We start from the raw sequence: 18482 nt of genomic DNA, 5'->3' as shown, positions 1-18482 counted from the left end.
CTGGGATTAGGAAGAGTAACAACCAGGATCAAGTCTAAATGACTCAAGACTCCTTGGTCAGCGGCAGGGCTGGAGAGGGGATTATTCTCACATTTTAGTCATACTGTCCCTAACATTGGGAGCCCGAGAGGATGTCTGGGAAATTTTAAATGATTCTTCTGGTTGTAGTATGACTTGGCGAGGAGGCAAAACAGGAGGCCAGAGGACTGGGAAAATGGCGGTTGCAATGATCCAGGCTGGATAGAATAGTGGCTTAAATGAGGGTAGTAGCGGTGTAGATAAATAGTAGTAGAAATGGGGATGAGGAGGGGAAGATTGATCGGGTAGAAACTACTGAACTTGGGTCTGGGTGGCTGAGTGGGAGGCACAGAGGTAGGTATTATGGTTGCGTATCCGAGTACACTGGGCAATAAATGCCACAGGAGCGTGAGGTGCGCTTAGTCCAGAACATACGGCAAAGGCTGGCCGAAGGCGGGGCAGAGCATGGTGGGAAGCTCGACCAGCCTTTGCGGCCGCTGCCTCTGCAACGGGGTTGCCTCTAGGCTTCCTTCTGACGCTTCGCAATGGCTGGCCCGGGCCCGGGCGCAGCTTTAGAGTCCCCACGGCAGCTTCTGGGACGAATACGCTTCCTGGCGGAGGCAGCTCAAAGCCTCCGCGCCGGAAGGCCGCTGCCGGCGGCACTGGCCTTCGTGCCGCGCGAGGTGCTCTACAAGCTTTACAAGGATCCGGCGGGCCCGTCGCGTGTGCTGCTGCCGGTGTGGGAGGCGGAGGGCCTGGGGCTTCGTGTGGGAGCCTCGGGCCCGGCCCCCGGTGCCGGCTCCGGGCCTCTCCGCGCTGCCCGCGACAGCATTGAGCTCCGGCGCGGCGCTTGCGTACGCACCACAGGCGAGGAGCTGTGCAACGGCCACGGGCTCTGGGTAAAGCTGACCAAGGTGCGTCGTGACCTGCCCTGGGCCCTGCTAAAGACCCCCAGCGCCAAGGAAGCCCCTGGCTCTTCCCCTTCCCTCCCCTTATTGAGCTATTATTGCGTTCCGTGCCCTTTGCCTTGGGCTGGGCAGGACGGACTGCTGGGCAGTTCCCTGACGGAAGTTCCCATCCGGCGCGTCCTGGCAGGAGCAGCTGGCAGAGCACCTGGGTGACTGCGGACTGGACGAAGGCTGGCTGCTGGTGTGCCGCCCGGCGGAGGGCGGGGCCCGCCTCGTACCCATTGACACTCCGGATCACCTGCAGCGGCAGCAGCAGCTCTTCGGCATCGACTACCGCCCGCTGCTTAGGTCGTGCACTTGAAAGGGCGGGGCTTGCTGTCAGTCAGCCGGCCCCCAGGGGTTGGAAAGTGGTCTGGCGGGAGAGGTGGGATAAGGAGCGGAGGCCGGAGTACCGGCAGGAAGGGGCGGGGCCTTAAGGGAACAGGGATAAGGCTTCAAGAGGTGTAGTCTGCAGGGGCTAGAGCTCTGGATGAGGTTCCAGGGTTTGGGATTGTTCTGCTGCCCACTGATGTCTCCCCATCCTACACCACTCTCTGCCCGCAGATGGGAACAGGTGGTGGACCTGACATACTCACATCGCCTCGGATCTAGGCCTCAGCCAGCCGAGGCATACACAGAAGCTGTACAAAGGTTACTGTGAGTGAGCTGGGATGGGATGGGAAGGAAGGAGCTCCAGGTTTGGGCCCGACCTAATTAGGGACTTGGGGTTGCTTAGCTATGTGCCCCCGATGTGGACCTACGAGTGCGACGAGGACCTGATCCACTTCTTGTACGACCACCTGGGCAAGGAGGATGAGAACCTGGGTAGCGTGAAGCAGTATGTGGAGAGCATAGACGTTTCCTCCTACACGGTGAGTGCTGAGAATCCTCCCACCCTAAGCAAGATGTCGTCACATTTTGCTAAATCCAGAACCCTCACCTCTAGAGTGGGGCTAAACCTGAATCCCCATAGGCCAGACTCAGTCCGGCCCCCCATGTTGGAAATCCTATAGAAACCCCTAGACAATTCCACCCATACCAGTGCGCTTTTAACCCAGCTGCACTGTGTTTTCTCTCTTGTGCTCCCTGACCCAAAGCACACCTCCAGTGCAGGGAGTGGCGGGTAAACGCGGGCTCCACCTCTCTGTCCCTCCCTAGGAGGAGTTCAATGTGTCCTGCCTGACAGACAGCAATGCAGACACCTACTGGGAGAGTGATGGGTCCCAGTGCCAGCACTGGGTGCGGCTTACCATGAAAAAGGGCACCATTGTCAAGTGAGTGGGCTCTGAGTAGGACGGGGTGGGTAAGCCACGTCTCTGTACAGAGACCCATTTGCATACTCTGCCCACCAGGAAACTACTACTCACAGTCGATACCACAGATGACAACTTCATGCCTAAGCGGGTGGTGATCTATGGGGGCGAAGGGGACAATCTGAAGAAGCTGAGTGACGTGAGCATTGACGAGTGAGCAAGCTGGCCTGGGTGGGAGGTGGGGCCTAATCCCAGAAATGGGGCCTGGCCCAGCTTAGAAGTTTGGATGAGACCCCAGCAATCACTGAAGGCAAGGGGTATCCAAAGTACTTTGCATCTGTCTCCTCAGGACCCTAATCGGGGATGTCTGTGTTCTAGAGGACATGACAGTACACCTCCCAATCATCGAGATCCGCATCGTCGAGTGCCGAGGTGGGGCTTAAGGCTATAAGGAGGTAAAGGCAGTCACAGTATAGATGGGGGCTAGCTGGCAGTATGGAGAGAGGAGTTGAGCTGGGAGTTGAGGTGAAGGTGATAGGTGAACTAACTCCAGGATTTTAAGCTTTGGGGCCTTAGCCAGGTGGAAGGTACCAGGTATAGAACTGCCTTAAAGCCATAGAGATGGTTAAGCTCACCTGGAAGAGGAACTGAGTTGAGACCTTCAGGCTTTTTAATGTTATAGTGGTGGATGGAAGAGCCAGTAAAGGATATAATAATCAGAATCAAGTGAGTAGAAGGGAATCCCAAAGGTCCCAAGTGTCTAGGGGCAAAGGGTGATAAAAAGGCTAAACATGAAGGAGACATTCTCAGGTTTAAGGGCTTAGGAGGCAGCTGATATAATAGTGACCTCACTCTGACGCCTTCCCTCAGATGATGGGATTGATGTGCGTCTTCGAGGGGTCAAGATCAAGTCTTCTAGACAGCGGGAACTAGGGTTGAATGCAGACCTGTTCCAGCCGACCAGTCTGGTGCGATATCCACGCCTAGAAGGCACTGACCCAGAAGTACTGTACCGCAGAGCTGTTCTCCTACAGAGGTGGCTGTGGTCCTGGGCCTTCCAGGCCCTCCCCCTTTCTCCCTTCCTGAGCCTTATATGTCTATGTGGAGGAGGTCCCCAAGGTCTTATACTGTAAGCTCTTCCACTTCAAGAGTCAGAGCAGCTACTAGGCCCTGGCTTCTCCTGTCCCTGTGTGTTGGAGATCGAGGGGGTCTTACATCCATGCCAAACTCTTTAGCTGCAGTTTTCTTTACCCACCCACTCCAGATTCATAAAGATCCTAGACAGTGTCCTGCACCACCTGGTACCTGCCTGGGACCACACACTGGACACCTTCAGTGTGATTAAGGTGAGCCTGGCCCATCCAGCTCTGGACTTGGCAGTGTGCTCCCCCTATTCTCATGCAGTCATTCACTCTTCAGCAGAGAGTTCTTAAAACGTACTCTAGGCTTAGACCTTTACTGGGTTCTGGGTACATAGAAAGAAAGCAAAATATAAATAGTCAAAATTTAGTCTCTGGGGTGTTATTCCCCAGGTAGTGTGTGAAATACATAAGAGCTGGGGGAGGAGAGGTGACAGCATGGATAGGTTGGGTTACATAAAAGGTGAGAGTTACTAGGCAGCAATAGATGGTATGGCATGGGAATGAGGCTGGGAGGGGGTGGGCAGGAAGTAGGCCCTGATAGTAGAGAGCACTGTGGGCCAGGCTGTGAAGCAGGGACTTTGTCCCAGGTCAGTGGAGCCATTGGAAAGGTTTTAAGTAAGATCAAGAAAAAGTTGGAATTTTTTGTTTTAGAAGGCTCCCCCTAGTGGCTTGACTAAGGGAGGAACTGGAAGCAAGGACTGGGATGGACTAGGCTTGGACTGGAACTATAGTGGAATTGGGTCCAAGCAAAGAGGAAGGCCTAGACAGAGGCTAACCACCTGCCGGCCCTTCTCTGGCCACCTCTTCTCAGCAGCAAGTGAAGCAGTTCCTGCTGCTGTCACGACAGCGGCCGGGCCTGGTGGCCCAGTGCCTGCGTGACTCAGAGAGCAGCAAGCCCAGCTTTATGCCACGCCTGTACATCAACCGGCGCCTTGCCATGGAACACCGTGCCTGCCCCTTAAGGGACCCTGCCTGCAAGAATGCGGTCTTCACCCAGGTCTGGACTAACTGGGGTCAGACTGAGGGAGAGCAGTAAGGGTGCTAGGGGGCTGAGCCAAGAGGGACCTGAGCAAGGTCTTTGGGCAAGAGTAGAGCCCGGTCTTGACACAGACTCCTACAGCTCCCTCCCCTTTCCCCTGCCCCCAGGTTTATGAAGGCCTCAAGCCTTCTGACAAGTATGAAAAGCCCCTGGACTACAGGTATGGTATGAGGGTGAGGGACTTGTTCACAGCAGACACCCACACACTGTCTCTGGCACCCCTCATTATCACCCCTCTGTCACCCCTACTCCGCGCTGGTATCTGGGCTGGTGAATCATCCCGAGCCCTGGCCCAGCATGATGACCACCCCTACTCACAGGTGGCCCATGCGCTATGACCAGTGGTGGGAGTGTAAATTCATTGCAGAAGGCATCATTGACCAAGGTGAGGCCATAAGGGAGGATACTAAGGGTCCTGCCCTAGTTAGAGCTGTAGAGGTTTCTCGGGCCACCAGCTAACCAAGATAGGGGACCTGCTTATTACCCCATTATGGAGGCTGGGCTCTTGAGTGCCCCAGCTGAGGACACTGTCTGCCACTTCAGGGGGCGGCTTCCGAGACAGCCTGGCAGACATGTCAGAAGAGCTGTGCCCTAGCTCAGCGGCCACCCCTGTACCTCTGCCCTTCTTTGTGCGCACAGCCAACCAGGTAAGCTCCCAGGAGTTTCTGCTGCTCTTTGTCTGCAAACCCCTCAGGTACCAGGCAGAGATAGAGACAGGGCAGAAGAGGGGCTAATTGCCTGAGGCAGACAGGGATGGAGGAGCCATCATACATTCAGAAGGGTCATTGGGAGACCCCAGTGAAAGATGTTCAAAAAGTCTTTGGGGAATCTCAGGCAACAAAGTAGGATCCAACCCATGCCATGCTGACAGCTCTGTCTCCGTGGGCAGGGCAATGGCACAGGTGAGGCCCGGGACATGTATGTGCCCAACCCCTCCTGCCGAGACTTTGCCAAGTATGAGTGGATCGGACAGCTGATGGGGGCTGCCCTTCGGGGTAAGGAGTTCCTGGTGAGTAGCCTAATCTACATCCTGTCAGATCAGCCCTGACCCCTGGAAGGAAGAAGAGTCAACCAAATATGGGAAGCTCAGCGTCAGAAGACAATAGTGAGTATTTGTCCTGCAGGTCTTGGCTCTGCCTGGTTTCGTGTGGAAGCAGCTCTCTGGTGAGGAGGTGAGCTGGAGCAAGGATTTCCCAGCTGTGGACTCTGTGCTGGTGAGTAGGGCTTGGAGCCAGTGTTTCCTCTGCCTGGTCCCTGAAAGTTGCTGTTCCCCAAGGCTGTCCTGAACCTGTTATCACACACATCCTCCCTCTCCAATCCCATCTACTCCCACGGTTTCAACTACTGTCTCTATTCTGGCAACTCCTAAATCCTTACCTCCAGCCCCAGCCTCTCTCCGAAGCCTGGGGCCATATATGCATCTGCCCCCATGATGGCACCTCAAGCTCAGCATCTCACCAATCTATTACCATCTTGGGCTCCCTGTCTCAGAATGGCACCACCACCCACCTGTCTCCCTACCAAGGCCCTCAGGGTCAGCCTTTAGTTCTCCCTCACCTCCCTCATCTGTCACATCTCCATCTGGAATCTGTCCACTTCACCCACCTTACTACTATCCCCTTGGTTCAAGCCACCTTCCTTTCTGACCCAGCCACTAACTAAAAGAGTTAGTGTCCCTGTCTCTATTCTTATCCATCTGATCTCCAGCAACCAGAGTAATTTCATTTTACTCTCCTCCTTTAAACCTTTCAGTGGCTCCACCCTGGGCTTAGGATAAAATGCAGAATCCAAAAAGGCATGACCCTTGTGTATATGGCTACTTGGTTCACATTTAGGTTCCAGCCAGATTCCTCAAGCCTTTTGCTCTTTCTACCATTTTCCAAAATGTTCTCTCTCTTGACTTCCTTGTGGCCCAGCCAACTCCCAGCCATCATTTGGGTCTCAGCATAGATGCCATTTCCTCCAGGATGCCTTCCCTGGCCTCCAAGCCTGGTTACATGTTGTCTCGATGCTTTCACAGCCTTGTACTGACCCCATCACTTCCCTCATGGCCTGCATGGAGACTGCCTTGCCTGTCTCTCCTGCTTCCCTGTGAGCATCTTAACGAAAAACAATGACTGTTGCCACAGTGAAAAGCTGACCTTCCTGCCTCTCTCCAACCCCTAGGTGAAACTTCTGGAAGTAATGGAAGGAATGGACAAGGAGACATTTGAATTCAAATTTGGGAAGGAACTAACATTCACCACTGTGCTGAGTGACCAGCAGGTGGTGGAGCTAATCCCTGGGGGCACAGGCATCGTGGTGGGATATGAGGACCGCTCCCGTTTTATCCACCTGGTGCAGAAGGTTCGGCTAGAGGAGAGCAGGGAGCAGGTACTGCCCACAGGCTACAAGAACAGAGAGCTTTAGACAGCACCTCGTATCCAGAGCCCAGCCTGATAAGCCACCAATACCCAGTCCCAAGAACTCTGGCCCCCACCATCTCTCTTCCCTACATCCCTGCCAGTGCTGAGCAAAAACCATGTTCCCCATTATCTTTATGAGTGGAGGCCAAGGGGCCCCATCACACACTGAGTAGGGAGTGTGCCCTCTTCCCCAGCCAGGCCTTTGCCCTCCTCCCCAGGTGGCAGCCATGCAGGCGGGTCTGCTGAAGGTGGTTCCACAGGCTGTGCTGGACTTGCTGACTTGGCAAGAGTTAGAGAAGAAAGTGTGCGGGGACCCAGAGGTCACCGTGGATGCTCTGCGCAAGCTCAGTGAGTTTGGAGCAGGGCAGCGCAGTGTCGGGGTGGTGCTTAGGGACTGTGTTTGTCAGGATGCAAGAATGAATTCTGGTCTTGTCACCATCCCCATCAGCCCGGTTTGAGGACTTCGAGCCATCTGACACACGGGTGCAATATTTCTGGGAGGCGCTGAACAACTTTACCAATGGTCAGTGGAAGAGGGCAGAGTAGTGAGTAATACCTGGGTTTGACTCCACTTATGGGATACAGAGGTTGGCTGGAAGTTGTAGAACCTCCGCCACCACGAGTGCGGGCACTGATTTCTTTCTCCATCCAGAGGACCGGAGCCGCTTCCTACGCTTTGTCACTGGCCGTAGCCGTCTGCCTGCACGGATCTACATCTACCCAGACAAGCTGGGGTGAGTGCGGAGGAGAGGTCTGGAGGGGCTGTGGCCGGCTTTCTGCCCTCCCCCGACAGACGTACGTGTCAGACCCCTGCCCTGTGCCGCTACAATTCTTCCTAATCTGTGGCCTGTTCACTACTTCAGCTACGAGACCACAGACGCACTGCCCGAGTCTTCCACCTGCTCCAGCACCCTCTTCCTGCCGCACTATGCTAGGTGGGTTTCTTAGGTTCAAGCCTAGAGATGGGGAAGTGGGAGTGGGGTGGCATCCTAGGGCGAAGTGCTGCAGTGCACAAATTGGAGCTCCATCACCCCAGGTAGTGTCAAAGGGGCCTCTACGTCTGGCGCTGACCAATTCCCTGCCTCCCCTTCCCTCTGCCACAGCGCCAAGGTGTGCGAGGAGAAGCTCCGCTATGCCGCATACAACTGCGTGGCCATTGACACCGACATGAGTCCTTGGGAGGAGTGAGTCGGCGCCAGGGGGCAGCCGCCATTCAGCAGGGTCCCACTAGGCCTCACCTAGGGCAAGACACCTTCCCTGGACCAGTGTGCATCTGCGCTGTCGCTCTGGACATGAGTTGATGCACTCAGAAAAAGCCAGTGCATGCAGCCCCTGTGTGCAGTTGGAGTGGGGGCGGTGCGTTGACACTGGTGGCCAGGCCCCACAGACCCACAAGCCCTATGCGTGCTGGGGCTTGCTTCTTGGATTATTTAGCCTCTGTGAGAGGGAACCTTCCAAAAGCCCAGCACAAGCTGCCAGGCCTGAGCTACTTGAAGGGAGCCTTCTACCTCCCCACACCGTGGACTTTGCAGTTTTTGGCTTCTCCTTTTTTTCTCCTTGTTTTTCTCTGGCTCCAGCCTGGACTCAAAACTAAAAACTTTGATGGATGGTGGAGGCTCCTCCCCACATAAGGTGCCAGAAACTGATAGGGAGTGATGGTCATCCTCCTTGGTTGCCTGCCCCAAGAATGAAACAACAACTGAGCACCCCCACCCTACCCCTTACATAATGGTCTTTTCCTCCTCTCTCTCCAAACCCAAGGTATGACCTCTCCTCCCTCCTCCAGCCCAGGCTCAACTGAGGAAGTGCCACTACCTTCCCTGGCTCAGAACCTACACTCAGCATTAAATCTTTACTGCCCCTACTGCCCCATATTAATCACTTCTCCATCACCTCCGCCCTGACTCCTCATCTTCTGTCTCACTCCCAGGATTTTGCACAAGTTAAGGCCAGTTATGTCCTCTCTGAAATCTTCAATAGCTCGTTTTTACCTAACACTAAAATACAGCCTAGACTTTAAATCTGCTTCTAGGCTTTATGTACCTCTTTGCCCCACCCCTCTCTCCCTAAGGGCCTCCATGACACTCCATCAAAGAATGTGTTGCACGTGGGAAAGTTGAATAAATGGATGAATTCATTCCGTCAGAATGTTCATTGGGCTCCTGAGGGATGTTAAAGAAGGCTTTTTCAGGACTTTAGTAGCCAGGAAACGTGTATCAAGCGGCAGTGGTGGGTTTTTTAGTGGCAAACATTAAATCTGGAGCTGAGCAGGGAAATAAGGACTCCCAATACCCAGAAGGGGAAACAAAAGCTGGCCTGGCATCTTCTGGGATGGGCATGGTGATTTGGAAGATGAAATGAGAAGAATTTGACATCATAGAAGACAAAGCTCTGAGATGGCTGATAAAGTCATCCAAGCCAGGATCTTTACAGAAGAGGAGGCAGCAGCCTTGCTACCCACTTTCATGCCATCTCCAGTTGCCACAAAGCTAAGGTGCAATCTTTAAGAACAAGTGTCCGGTGAGAGACCTCGTGTGGATACAGTCCCTTCGCCCTCACAGCGAGCATTCACCCTCAAGCACAGTCCTAAGTGAAGTGGCCTACCTGAGGTCACTCTCTCATGGTTTCCCCATGTAGTCCCCTGAGACTGCCCTGCCTGGAAATCTGGCCTCTGGCACTGGGCCCTTCCCACACCCCCACACCCCTGGCTGTGCACACCCTATATCCAGGGGGCCTATCTCTGAGTCTAACATCCCCGCTGAGCCTCCTCTCTTATTCTCCCCTCCCCATCCCTAGTCTTGCAGCTTCCCAATCTCTGCACCTTGGGTGGTCCACAGGAGATTGCGGCCCCTTCCTCTGGCAGCCCCTTCTGGCCCAGGTAGCTTAAGGGGCAGGAGCCCCAGAGGCCGCCACTCCCATTAAGCTCGGCTTTTCCCAGCAAGTTCCCGCCCCCTGGTCCCGCCCATCTGAGGCACCCCTTCCCGTTCTCTTTTCCCTGGGAAGGACCTGGCCAGTGCCAGCCTGCAGGCAGTAGTCTGTTTCTGTGTTTGGTACCTGCCAGAGGAGTCTGGTTCCTCTTTTAACAAATTAGACTCACGCTGTATATTTTATAGCTTGCTTTTCATTTAATCATTCATTCAGTGAATACATTCATTCATTTGGTGAATGCATGGAGCACATATGTCAGGCACTGTACTAGGTGCGGTGGATAAAATAGTGGCTAAACAGATAATTTTATCTTGGGATTAAACTCTAATGAGAGAGACTTATTAAATAAATCATTGCATACATAATATTTAATAAGGTGTATAAGAGCTCCAAAAGAGAAATGAAGGGAATTGTTAGAAGACAAAACAGGATGATTCTAACCATTGGGGCTCAATGGAATGCTAAATCCTTATGGAAAATAACTCGGCACAAAAGCCAGCTGAGAAGCATGTTGAATCCTGTGTTACTGAAGTGTGAAGGGAAGAGAAAAGAGACTCCAGCCTTATTTTGCAATGAGCAGCCATGAAAGCATCAAGCAAGGGAGTGACATGATTAAATATGCCTTTGGCAGCTGTGTAGAAAATGAGCCGAGAGGGAGAGACTAGAGGCAGGCAGTAATCCAAGCAGGAAACAATGGTCACTGGGAGGAGCAGGATACTCGTTTTAACCATTATTTTTATTGGCTGCATTGTATTACATTGTAAGGAATTTTCATGTTTATTCATTTAAAACCCTCTACAGATGGACATTAAGGTTGCTTATAAATTTTCTTGTTGAAAACTACAGATGTTACAACAAATATTCTCATGCATATATCCTTGTATACCTATTTGATTATCGCCTTAGAATAACTTCCTAAAGTCACTTCATCGAACTGCCAAATTGTATCAATTTCCACTCCCTTTAGTGTTTGTGTCCTAAACTTTTACCAGCCTTGAGCATTAACACTTAAAAATATTTTTGACAATTTAATGCGCTGAAAAAATGGTATGATTGCATTGATTTGACTACACTGAGCAATGATTTTTCTTCTTTATGTTTTCTTCTTTAAGAACTGCCTTTTATGTATTTTTGTCCAGTTTTATATTGGTTTGATTATATTTTTCTTATTGATTTATAACAATCTTTGCATAGCCCTAGCATAATAAGCACAGCAAGGCACTGTGCTAAGTTCTGTACGTCTATTATTTTATCTTCTGAACAACTCTATGAAGTAAGTACTATTACGATGCCCATTTGCAGATGAGAAACCTAGAGCAAAGATTAATTAAATAACTTGCCCAGGGTCACATAAGTAGTAAGCGATGAAGCTAGGATTTGGATGGTGGTCTGCCAGCTCTAAAGCCTGCTGACTTTGTAACTAAGGTGCTATAACCTCTATATTAACCCCTTTGTTATGTCAAGTGTTGCAAATATTTTCCTAGTCTGTACTTTGCCATTTAATTTCATAAAAGTTCTTTCCTAATGTACAAACTTTTTAATTTTATGAATTCAAAATCTTTATGGAAGAAATCATGTATTGGATATAGACCAGAGGAAGGCAATATAAAATATTAGTTAAGAGCACAATATTTAGTTACCTTGCCTATATTCATGTCCTAGCTTGACTATATACTAGCTGTTAACCAATGTCCTCAGCTTCCTTTTTCGAAGTACCTATTCATTTATCAGTGATTTAAAATGCTTCCTTTTCACATACTTATCATTATTTTATGCTAAATTTTTTATATGTAAGAAATCCTTATTTTGCACATTGCCAGACTGTAAAAATGACCCTGAAAGTTAAAACCAAGCAAAGAGATCTTAATAGTCAATGGGAGAAATTACCATTGTTCCATGACCTTTAAAATTTTTGTCAAAAATTAAAAATTCTTATTGTCGCTTATAAATATATAGGGAAATGGAAAAAATAGTAAAAGTACTATTTATTTAGTACATTGTAATCTGAAGCATTTAGAGAAATTGAGAATCAAATTTTTTTCTTTGTAAAAACTTAACAAAAGCAATTTGAACAGTGCTTGCCTCTTTTTTCTTGTCCTATGGAAAAAGTATCTTCAATATGCCTCGATGAACTGTCATACTCTTTTAAGTTTGGATCAGCTCCAACATTTTATTCTTTGCACATTTTATGAAATATCCTTGAGAATTCCTTTAATGTGAAGTGTTTTGCTGGCATTGCTGCCTCTGGGACATCTTCAGCCTTTTTGTCACAACCACTTTCCTCATTTATGTAGATAAGGTTGCCTTCACTAAGTTCCTCTGGCTGCATATCTATACTTGCTCACGACAGTTGTGTCAATATTCTTATGATCAGCTATTTCATCTGTAACTCCATTTGTATTCAATTTGAATTTCACTTCCAGTATTATCACCTTTCATTTCTTTGCTACACTTTCATTTCATTGGTCAATTCTCAATTACTCATTTTTTAAAAAATGTCACATGAGTTTATCACTGGGAGACAAAGAAGCAACACAGCTACATTCTTTGCTATCTGTATATGAACTAAATAAGAGATTTGCAGTGACTAATCACCAACACAATGAAAAAAGTGGTAAGATTCACTGCTCATGATGAACATCCAAAAAAGTTGATTCTGACATTTTGACAGTATTCTCAGTGCTTTTAGGGAGGAGAGAATTTTTGGAGGATCACCATTTTTACTGATGTCATCTGTTCTTTTTGTATTTGCTTCTAAATTTATTAGAAAGTTGTAGAAAGATTTAAATGAGCTAGAAGTCCCAAATTTCAATAACCTCTATAAAACTCTAAGACTTCATAGCTGTCATTGTGGTGGTTTCCCTCTCCCTGTCCCTCCTTCCTGCCTAACTTTTTCTTATTCCCAAAAGACTTATCACCTTTTAATATACTGCACAGTTTATTCATTTATAATTTAAAATTCTTTATAATTTATGCTGCCTTTCCCTGTTAGGATGAGGGGTGGATCCTTTTTTTGTTCACTAATATATTTTAAGAGCCTAAAACTGTCTTTGGCACATAGTAGTCACTCAATAAATAGTTGCTCAATAAATAAATGAACTGTGGCCCATAAACCAAATTTTCTAATTTAAAAACAAGAAAAATCAGCTATCTGAAGTTTTGTTTTCAATAAAAGGGAAAAACCACCAATCACTTATTTTAAAAATTGACCCATCAGTTTAGAGCATAAATGTCCAGATTCTGACTTTTTATTGCACTCACAATAAAAATTCTGTGTGCTTGAAAGGAAATATTGAAGTCCTAGTTAATGAAGGTTCTTTCCAAGCTCTTTATGTAAACACTAGCACCATTTGTTCTCTAACTTCTGAATATATCAAGCAACTGCTGGGCTTATGTACAAAAACAAAACACAAATATTTTAGGACCTGCAATTGGTTGCCAAATAGTTTCTCTTTTCATTTTTATCTTTCACTCGGCCCTCTAAAAATAATAATTTCCTGCTCCTCTGACAAGTCCACGGCCAAATAGAGTAGATGAATATTGTGACATGGCCAGTAAAATTCCCAAAGAGAGAGATCTCTTGCAGACCGTGGGAAGAGTATTTCTGAGCCCTGGCCCAACTTTTGAAAGGTTTCTTTTGTCTCCCACAGTTCAAAAAGACCTTTAAAGCTTGACCTTCTTAAACTATTCCCCCACTACAGACAAACACATACACGCAAATGTCCCTTAGGGAAGAAATGTGAGCAGAACAGCCTTGTGTTCAATTAGCATTTATTAAGTATTTCCCATATAATTAATAAATAAATAATAAGGATGAGGCTAGGCATGAAGGATAATAATATGGATTGACTTCGTAAGAAGGAATGTTCAGAAAAAGAGATGTCAGTGGCCCAGGCCCTCAGCCCGATTTTCCCACCACCAAATGGGAGGTCGAGAGAAAATCTATGAGAAATTTTTAATTCATTCGCTATTATTTATTTAGTATGTCCTAGGTCCTGTTAGGACCTGGAGACAGAGAAGCAAATAAGATATAGCTTTTGTCTTCAAAGGGCTCTCCGCGTGATAGAGAAGACATGAAAAAGAGGACAACGACCCTCCCGTGGTGAGTGCCTTAATGTAAGTAGTAGAAGCAGTGGGAGCCAGAAAGAAGGAATCCATAAGGCGACAGTTCTTAAAGTATGCTCCATGGACCTCTGGGAGTCCCTGAGAAACTTTCAGGGAATCTGTCAGGTCAAAACTATTTTTATAATAATACTAAAACCTTATTTGCCCTTTCCTTATATTAATATTTGCATTGCAATGGTGAGTAAAAACTGCTGTTGCTTTAGTATGAATCAAAGTAGTGATTCCAGACAGCACTAATAGTCATTGTATTTGTCACTGCCACATACTTAAAATAAAAGTAACAATAAAGCAAAGTAAATTTCACTTAAGAATGTCTTTGTGAAGCAATAATTTTATTAAATCTTGGCCCTTGGGTACACATCTTTTTAATATTCTATGTGATGAAATAGGAAGTACACATATAATACTTCTGTGCTTACTAAAGAAGTATGATTGTTTCCAGGAAGAGCATTTGGGTGACTGTTTGCTTTGTGAACTACTGCTTTTTTCAAAGAACACTATATTTACTTAAAAGAACAACCGACAAACTGTGACTAACAATTTATCAAAATGAATGAAGTAAGCCAATCACTTCAAAGAGCCACTAACAGTATTTGCCAATGATAATATTTGAGCTTTCAAGAGAAAATCAGAAGTTTGGAAAACTTGTATTTGTCATCATAAGCTTGCCAGCTTTCCAGTATTTAAGAACTTTTCTGGTGAAATTGGTGATGATATTAACAAACGTGAATTTTAAAATATTGTATAGTATAATGAGTCAACGTCAAGAAGATCTGTATAACTCAGTAAACCAATATTTTGCAAATGATTGATGCATCAAGTTGCGAGATCATGCATAGATAAATGTCTAAAGTGCAAGTATTATAACAGAGTACAAAATGTTCATTGATATGATTCTACATTGCAACTAATCTTTAACAAACTACCACTTCATGAGTTTTGGTATATTATCAAAGAAGAATATCCACAACAAATATTTACAATACCTACAAGGCTATTAAAATATCTTTTTTCCAATTACGTATCTGTGTGAGGTAAGGTTTTCATCATATAATTCATCTCAAACAATGTATCACTTCTGATAGGAGAATCCACCTGTTTTCTATTTAGCCACACATTAGACCTATATAAAGGTGAAATGATGGCATTCTTCTCACTAAATGTTTTGTTTTGAAAACAAACTTACATGTTTTCATAAAAATGTTATTTATGTTACCATTGTAGTGGTTTTATTATTTTTAATTTAAAATTTTTAAATTTCTCAGTTTGAGTTTTCAATATGGCAAATATCAATAAATATAATCCACATAAACAAAAGTTCTTCAGGGGCCCCAATAATTTTTAAGAGCGGAAAGTGCCCAGAGACCAAAAAGTTTGGGGACCAGTGCCCTAAGGGAACAATTTAAAGTGAATTTAAATGAAGTAATCCCTCAACTACTTCCTCAATTAGAGGAGGAAGTCCTCTAGTTCCCTGAAAACATTTGCTAGTTTAAACATGAGCATTTAAAAACTGACACTAGATATGAGTTTGAATGCTGTTCTTACTTCGTAACTAGTTCTCACCTTGAAACCATGCTGTAATTCTCAAGGCTTCTGCTTACTTGAGCTAATACCAAGGAGAAAGAGGACCTTTCTGCATAAGAAAAGAGAAGTCAAGTTTCAGGCCTCTTGTGGCCAAATCAATCCACAGTTGGCTTTTACCAACACACTCTGTGTTACATTTTAATTAAAATAAATGATTATTTAATAACTGATCCCCAGCATCCTAAAGCGAAGGAGAGGCAATACAGGGATAGGCTGGTTTTATGGATATGGCCGCAGGTCTTTTTTTTAAGCACAATCTAAGCCAAGCTCTTATTCTTCTGGTTGAAAGTCTGGGAGAAATTACAAGTACTCTCTTTCTCGTTGACTGCTGTATCCCCAGCATCTAGCATCTAAGACATTTCTTGGCAAATACTAGGCACTCAATAAATACTGTTGAATGAAGTCAAACCCCTTTATTTTTATTGCAGAAATTAGACTCTGCCTCCCAACTGGCAGGTAGCTAAAGCAATTTAACGTTTAAGAGATGGATAGAAAAAAGAAGTTTCCGAAAGATTATAAAATTGCAGGAATGTGTGGGAAAGAAAATGACCATTCTTCCTGTTATCTACCGCAACTTAACAAACCACCCCCAAATTTACTGCTTAAAACAACAACTATTTTATTATTACCTCTCATGATTGTTGGAATTGTCTAGACTCGGGCGTTTGTGGTCTCTTATGCAACTGCAGCCTCTTAAGTCATCTCCCTGCTTCCAGAGTCTATTAATACAGCAACTACAGTGATTCTTCAAAAACCTGTCATATCGTCTCTCCTCTCAGTTTAATTCAAGGTCCTCGCAATGGCCTACTACAGTGGTCCCCAGGGACCTTTTTGGCACTAGGGACCTGTGCTCCTATGGGAATCTAATGCCTGATGATCTGAGGTGGAGCTGAGGCGGTGATGCTAGTGCTGGGGAGGAGCTGCAAATACAAATGAAGCTTTGCTGGCTCAAGGGCCGCTCACCTCTTGCTGTGCCACCTGTTCCTAACAGGCCATGGACGGGTACCAGTCTGTGGCCCAAGGAATAGGGACCCCTGGCCTACAAGACCCACAGAACCTGAATTCTCCATCTCCCTATTGCCTCTCTGACCTCTTCTGCCATCATTCATTCTCCCCCTGGCTTACTTCCTTTCAGTCATACTTGCCTCTTTGGTGTTCTTTGAACATACAGTCTCTTCAGGGTCTTTGCAATTGCTGGCTAGTCTGGCTATTACCCAAGATATCCACCGGACTCACTCTGTTCAAGCCATTGTTCAGTGCCACTGTCTCAGTGAGGTCTTCGCTGACCCTCCCCCCTCCATCCATCCCCCGCTTTTTTGATGACTGAAGATGGATGTTTTCCATACCATAAATAGTCTGGTTCAGAAAGCCGATGTGAGTCTCCACGCTGGGTATCATGAACATAGAAAGCCCTGGCAATCCCTGGCCTGAAAAGGTATTTGGAAGATTTTTCCACTGGCTAACCCCAAATTGCTGCTCCCAATGAGCGCTCTTTTCATGGATTGGTAGTCGGAACCAGATCGAAGAATGAGAATCCCCTGAAGACTGGGACTTAGCCCAATTTGGGTTCCAGGAGCCCTGCACTGGGAGGGACACTCAATGGGTGTTGGTGATTTGTGAATGGGCGGAAGAGCAAGGATGGCCCCGCCTCCTCTCCTCCTGGAGGCCAGCGCGCTTCTCGCCCCCAATCCGCCGCTCGGCGCTCGTCCCTTCTGCGCGAGCCTGCCCCGCGCGTCCCATCGAGCGGTTCGGCCATCGCGCGCCTGCGCCTTGGCGCTTTCAGTCGCAGGCGTGGAGAGCGCTGGAAGCCGTGGTGGCACCCTGAGAGCTGAGGTAAAGCTGCGGCTTCTGCGCTGCCAGGCCCCTTCGAGCTGGCTGGCGGGGTGAGCGGCGCGGTGGGGGCCTCCGGGTCCCGCTTCATATGAGGGAGGTGGCTCCTCGAGCCCGGCAGAGGAGAGCCGAGGGGGTGGGCGGGGGTGCACAGCCCTACAGCCGCCAGCTCGAGTCCCTGCCCGAGCTGGCCATGGAGCCAAGTGTCTGAACTAGAAGGGAACTGGAGGAGAATCCGAGCAACAGATGGAGAAACTGAGTTTCAGGGAGGGGAGGATCTCGAAGTAACAGCGAGTCAGCACCAGGCTCGGGACCAGACGCTCTTAGCGCAGTGCCTGGGCTCTTTCCACTTCAGCACTTCATTATTCTGCCTATTTTTAGTTGTTTAGGTGCAAGGCGATGAAATATAAAGAGGAATACAATAAAGTCTGGATGAGAGGCCAATTATGATATAGTGTTTTATCTTACCAATTTGCAGACGGAGAAGGCAATGAGTGCTGAGATGGAAGCATGTCTGAGATGCCATGACCGCCCCCTCTCGTTACCTTGATTCCATTCTCTTCACCCATAGCCGTGGCAACGGCACTAAGGCGTTTGACAGTCCTCCTTGTATCATTGTTATGGATATGATTATCACCCAGAACCTCACTGACAGCAGGAACTTCATTTCCTAGTAACCTGGGTTCTAATGTCCCTTCTGCATACATTTAAGCTTCACTCTTACACGAGTTGTTGTGAGGGTCACAGATGCTCATTCCACAAGCACTGACTATCTGGTGTCTGATGGGAATTGTATTAAGTACTGGGAATACAGTGATGATAAATACAGTCCCTGCCTTCAAGGAACTCACAGGAAATAGACATTTAAATACATGTGTGTTATAACCTGTAAAGGCAGAGATGATCTGTACATAGAAGAGGGGAAGCACGTAAGAGGAAAGAAAGGTGTGGCTTCAACCTGAAGGGTAGGAGAGGTTAAGAATGGCTTTTTAGACAAGATGATTCTTGAACTGAGTCTTAAAAGTTTCATAAGTGATTGATTACTAGGCACAGGAGAAAGGCACCTAAGGAAGCAAAAATAGCAGTACAGAAACCAGGATCATGCAACAGCATGGTTCAGTTGGCACAGAAGGCTTTCCATGATAGCATCTGTCTAGTAATAGCAAACACTTTTATAGTGCTTGCTGTGGGATTGACATTATTATTTGTGC

At 47.3% G+C, this 18482-nt stretch overlaps 2 protein-coding genes across 5 annotated transcripts in view; both read left to right on the top strand.

The window, feature by feature from the left end:
- The first annotated feature begins 49 nt into the window (after window positions 1-49).
- Window positions 50-8945, top strand: HECTD3 (HECT domain E3 ubiquitin protein ligase 3). 2 transcript variants are annotated; one of them, XM_039884325.1, is made up of 21 exons: window positions 50-932; window positions 1114-1274; window positions 1530-1616; window positions 1702-1837; window positions 2124-2239; window positions 2318-2431; window positions 2568-2650; window positions 3089-3254; window positions 3483-3564; window positions 4175-4357; window positions 4507-4559; window positions 4720-4784; window positions 4943-5046; window positions 5289-5408; window positions 5524-5613; window positions 6566-6772; window positions 7023-7152; window positions 7253-7327; window positions 7457-7538; window positions 7668-7739; window positions 7908-8945. In XM_039884325.1, the coding sequence occupies exons 1-21, from the start codon at window positions 564-566 to the stop codon at window positions 7990-7992; spliced, it is 2580 nt and encodes an 859-aa protein (XP_039740259.1). In that variant the 5' UTR covers window positions 50-563; the 3' UTR covers window positions 7993-8945. The 2 variants fall into 2 exon arrangements, with proteins under 2 accessions (XP_039740259.1, XP_039740248.1); XM_039884314.1 differs by having other exon boundaries at window positions 55-932; window positions 1530-1622.
- An 8199-nt stretch (window positions 8946-17144) lies between these two features.
- EIF2B3 (eukaryotic translation initiation factor 2B subunit gamma) overlaps window positions 17145-18482 on the top strand; it is a 95282-nt gene continuing 93944 nt past the window's right edge. For 2 of the 3 annotated variants that reach the window (XM_039884346.1, XM_039884343.1), the window contains exon 1: window positions 17145-17274. The gene's annotated coding sequence lies outside the window, so the exon portion shown is untranslated. Of the gene's footprint in view, window positions 17325-18482 lie in introns of all 3 variants that reach the window. The other variant, XM_039884349.1, reaches the window with a different exon arrangement.

Source organism: Pteropus medius, unplaced genomic scaffold (assembly GCF_902729225.1).
Source record: "Pteropus medius unplaced genomic scaffold, Ma_sr-lr_union100, whole genome shotgun sequence".
NCBI lineage: Eukaryota > Metazoa > Chordata > Mammalia > Chiroptera > Pteropodidae > Pteropus > Pteropus medius.
The sequence above is the reverse complement of the archived record's forward strand: the minus strand, read 5'-3'. Positions and strand labels throughout refer to the sequence as shown.